This window comes from Chaetura pelagica, unplaced genomic scaffold (genome assembly GCF_000747805.2).
Source record: "Chaetura pelagica isolate M959 unplaced genomic scaffold, ChaPel_1.0 scaffold21, whole genome shotgun sequence".
Taxonomy (NCBI): Eukaryota; Metazoa; Chordata; class Aves; order Apodiformes; family Apodidae; genus Chaetura; species Chaetura pelagica.
In genome coordinates this window covers 1,495,654-1,500,246 of record NW_009952251.1, presented here as the reverse complement: position 1 = coordinate 1,500,246, position 4,593 = coordinate 1,495,654, and the positions used below count along the sequence as shown (strand labels likewise).

At 43.4% G+C, this 4,593-nt stretch overlaps 1 protein-coding gene across 1 annotated transcript in view; it reads left to right on the top strand.

Moving 5' to 3' along the window:
• CDK15 (cyclin-dependent kinase 15) overlaps nucleotides 1–4,593 on the top strand; it is an 8,938-nt gene that overhangs the window by 2,426 nt on the left and 1,919 nt on the right. The window contains 2 exon segments of the mRNA XM_010007387.1: nucleotides 2,697–2,791; nucleotides 3,562–3,623. Coding sequence (XP_010005689.1) covers nucleotides 2,697–2,791; nucleotides 3,562–3,623 — 157 coding nt within the window.

Below are 4,593 nucleotides of genomic sequence, written 5' to 3'. Positions count from 1 at the left end.
TACACAGAAATATGCACCCTTTGTGTGACTCTTTTGTCTGGCATCAGTGAGAGCTATCAACATAAGAGGTCACACATATTTTGTTCAACTAGGGTTGATCTTGTCACTGCAGGGATGCAGTGTCATGGACAAGAGATGCCAGCTTTCAGAGAGCAGCCCTAGCACAGGACTCTCTTACCAGTCAGCTTGGAGTAACGAGAGGTTAGTGGACCTGCTCCAAATTTACAACAGTGTAATTAAGATAAGAAAGTTTACAAAGTCCTTAGTCCAATTCTGAGTGAAAGCAGAGAGATACCTAAATATGCCTATTTACAGAATAGCTTGTGTTACAGTTTCCTATACACTCATTTGCTGTGGTGCTTTTGCTCTGTTTGGACTTGTAGCCCGCCAGAAAAATAAGCCTTAAAAGCTTTACCTGTGTAGAACTAATGATGCTTTAAAGATCAGCACCCCTTTAACATGCTCTACTGGACAGGCTGGGAGTCTTAATTTCATCCATTATGGGAGAAAACAAGGGTGAGCCTATGAAGGGTCTGCTTTAAATAGACCTTTTGTGTACTGTTGAACTTTGCAGCATCTGACACCTCAAATTTACAATGTAAGTCAGTAGCACAAACAAAGTGCAAGATTTATTAATATGGTGCATTCTCTGCTACCCTCAAGGAATGGCACTTCTCTGACAAAGAGCCACTTCACCCCAGGAAGCCCCACAGAGACAAAATGTGTTTAAAGCTCAGTTCTGGCTGTAGCACCTGACACCCCAGCAGGTGGCTGTAGAAACAACCAAATGAGGAGCAGTTCCCAGAGGCCTGATTCAGGCACAGGGGCTGAAATCTCCATTACTCTGGACCCTCCAGACTGCTCCTCTGGAGGAACAGCTCTAGTCATATGGGATTTTTGAGGTATCACAGAGCCAGATTAGTAGCCCCTTTCTGTATCAGGTGGGATCTAGCCAGAGTATCTTTACTGGGTTCCTGGGCAATTAGGTGCAATGTGGAGCATGTTTAAAGTTCATACTGCTGTGAACTGGAAACACACTGGTGGTAGCTAAACGGACTTGCATCAGCACTAGAGGCACAGCTCACCACAGCCACACCAAGCTCTGTGCAAGGACTAATTTACAATCTGTGCTGCTTCCAGTAGTATGCTGCATTAGGCATCCCTTACTGCTCAGCCATATCAGTACTGACATAGGCACAGACCACAGCCGTGTAATACAGTATATCTGGCTGTAAGGACTTTTAGAACCAGGTTAAATTCTTGTGATCACAAAAGACAAAGTACTAATCCAGTATAAATTTGCTTTGCCAGCATGAAAACCTTCAAGCATCTTTTGCACATTGTTTGAAAAACAATAAGCAGCTTTTATTGAGAACCACAACTCATTTGGCCTCCCACAACCAGCCCAAGCTCTGTATTGTGTGCTGCAGCTAATTCAGCAAAAAACAGATTGTATGCCTTATCTCAACGAAATGTACAGCACTGTGTGGTCTGACAATAAACTATTTTGGTTTTAATAAGGAGGAAAAGGTGGGTCTGGAGCAGCTCGGAGGCTATTCTGCTATGCCAGAAACTGAACTAAAATCTGGAGTCAGAGACTCCTGTTTTTGTTGAGTTTGGGGGGTTCTATCTCTGCAGTTTTGGTCTAACAACTGGCTTGGATTCTTCAGTAGTTCCAGGGTTCTACAGGCAGAGTGATCCCAGTTCCATCACTTCTCCACATCCCCTCCTCTGTACAGAACTACAGCAACTGTTGCCTATCTTTGAGACTTTCTGCTGAGAAGCTGCCTTTGCGAGTGTGTCAGCTGGAGCCTGCTCTATCATGAGAAACATAACACGAAGTGGAAGGGCCTGGAAGACACTAGCTTTTGTCTTAGCATTGGTCAGTGCTCTGTGGTCTGCAAGGAGGCAGAGACACTTCCACATGCTGCCCACTCCATCACCACACTCTACACATGCTGAGGCTTGGTGAAGGCCTGTCAGCACCTTAGAGACCAGGGCCACATAGTTGCAACGATGCTTTTACATGGTTAGGCCAAAAGAAAAACGTGCCAAAGTTGTGTAAATACAAACAAGTTACTGTTCCATCAGGAACTTCATAATTTCTGCTCTTTGAGTTTTTAAACTGGAGAAAGTAACCAATATGCTTTCTCCAAGCTAAAACTGCAGACCTAAATTCAGAATTCAGCTTAGCATCCACAGTGATTTCTTTTGGCAGATTTTTACACCCTGATATTGTGAAGCTGGAAGATGACAGAAATTCAGCTTTCCCCAGCAGCCTCCTAAGGGCACTGCTGAGGACACATGCCAGGAGGCAGATGGGAGAAGGATAAGAAGGTCAGTGGCAGGCTGCTGCATTCTGGCTCTGGGAGCTCCCAGCCCCTGTCTCTCACCGTTTGCCTTGAAGATACTAATTCTCCTCAGCTGAGAAGCTGACAGCTGGCAACTGCAAACTGCTGTTTCTGACAGAGGCAAGTTCCCATCTCTGAGAGATGGACAGGTTCCTGCACTGATCCTTGCTCTCCTAAGGAGCTGTTCCATCCTCCTCCAGACTCAGTAGCTGCTGCTTCTTACAGAACTGCCAAGCTTGGACTATTTCTCCCCAGTTTTTTATTGTCACTGCCTTACTGTGTGCACTTTCTACTTCCACTTCCAGCAGCAGTAGCAAAGTTGATCTTCCTTTTGTGTTTCCCCAGCTTCTCTCCTCAAGCGTTTGAAACATGCCAACATTGTACTGCTTCAGGACATTATCCAGACCAAGAAGACACTAACATTTGTCTTTGAGTACATGGTGAGTTGATCTTCTTATAGCTTCCTGTACAGCTAGTACTGGGAAGTGGCTGCATAATGAATTTACTGCATACGAGATATCTACAAAAATAAATAGTTGTAATCTTCAGTGCAATGATTGATTTTCCTTCTTGATCTCCTGCTTTCCAGCCACACAGCCTTACTCTTTTCTTTCTCTATATGTGACAGCTGTATGCAAAAATGATTCCACACCTCGTCCACAGTAGGGTGGCAGACACTACCTCCAAGTCTGCCTTGACAACACAACAGAAGTACTGTTCTGGAGCCACAGCAAGGATAGGAAATAGTGATACAAGTTCACATGCCAGGTGGGGTCAGATTTGGCACTGATCCCAGTGGCTCACCATGACCAAGCTGTGGGTTGCTCTCATGAGGAGGGCAGGATGCCAACAGAAGAGTTCTCAGCATGGATCTTGATACTTCTGTTGCTTTTGCTGATAGCTATCAATGCAATTCTAAGGAAAATACAGGGCCTATTCTTCATACTGCAACATTATGATTAATTCTGGTATGAGTATGAATTATGTTAGCTATCAGCTTCAGGTCATAAACTGCTGGGGTGAGATAACAGGTCAGCCAGGTTCCTGTCTTGAGCCCACACTTAAGTACATCCTTATGTGCTGCATCAGATCAGATGTTCACCTGGGCAAAAGAGGTACCTTTGTGCTTATTTTTTCCATTTACAGAAGAGGCATTGATGGTAGAAGTATTTTGTATCAGTAGCTTTGCCTAGAGTTCTCTTTTATTTAGCACACAGATCTAGCACAGTATATGGGCCAACACCGTGGAGGACTTAATTTGTGCAATGTTATGTTGAGTTCCTTAAAAGACTAGTACCCTCTTAATGCACGAGGAAGTGTTATTTTCCACAATGTGTGGTCATTGTAAATTGTTTACTAATATTTCTTTGTTCTGTATATGACAAACACTTCAGAGAAAAGCAGCCATTTATAACAAAACTTCCCTCTCGGTCTCCAAAACCTTTTTTCAGTTCCTGTTTTCTGAGCCTGCAAGATGGCATTTAGCTTTTGTGAACAGTGACAGCCTGTGGCAAGCAAATCTATCTCTACACAAATGTGTATCCTCTTAACACTAGAATACATTCTTCATCTCTAATAAAAACCTCAAATATCACTCTCCCTCATCTGGACCTATCTTCACATTTACAGTCATTCTGTTTCTACTACATCTTTTTGACTGGACCTGAGCACAGGTGAAGATGTACCCTTACCTAAAGACTGATGTTATAATAGTCTCCTAACTTTCCTTTCTACACATGTTCACATTTAATTAACTTTTGGGATTGCTGCTGCACACTGACTTAAGGTTTCAGTGCAGATGTCCTGGGTGAGTTCTGGGGTCCTTTTCCTGAGCAGCTTCAGTTAATTTATCTTACAGCTGTCAACAATAACTTTGTATCTTATCATACTGCCTATTCATCTGACCTTGTCAGATCTCTTTGAAGTTCCTCACTGTCACTTTTAATCACAGCTAATCTAAATACGTCTGTCATCTTCAAATGTTGCCACCTTGTTCACATCTTTTTCCAGATAGTTGTTAAGCAACACCAATTCTAAAGAAGTTTCTTGGGGCCCCAGATTTTCAACATCCTTAAAGCTCAGATATGTCCAAGACACAGTATTGTAGTTTTGGCAGATCTCAAAGGCTCTGCTACCAGGCAGGCTTACAAACCCACGGAGTACACGGCTGTAACATGTGCTGACTGGCATTTCTGTGAGTGAACACTAGCCAGCTGCTCTGCTTTCCTGCCTGAAATCCTCA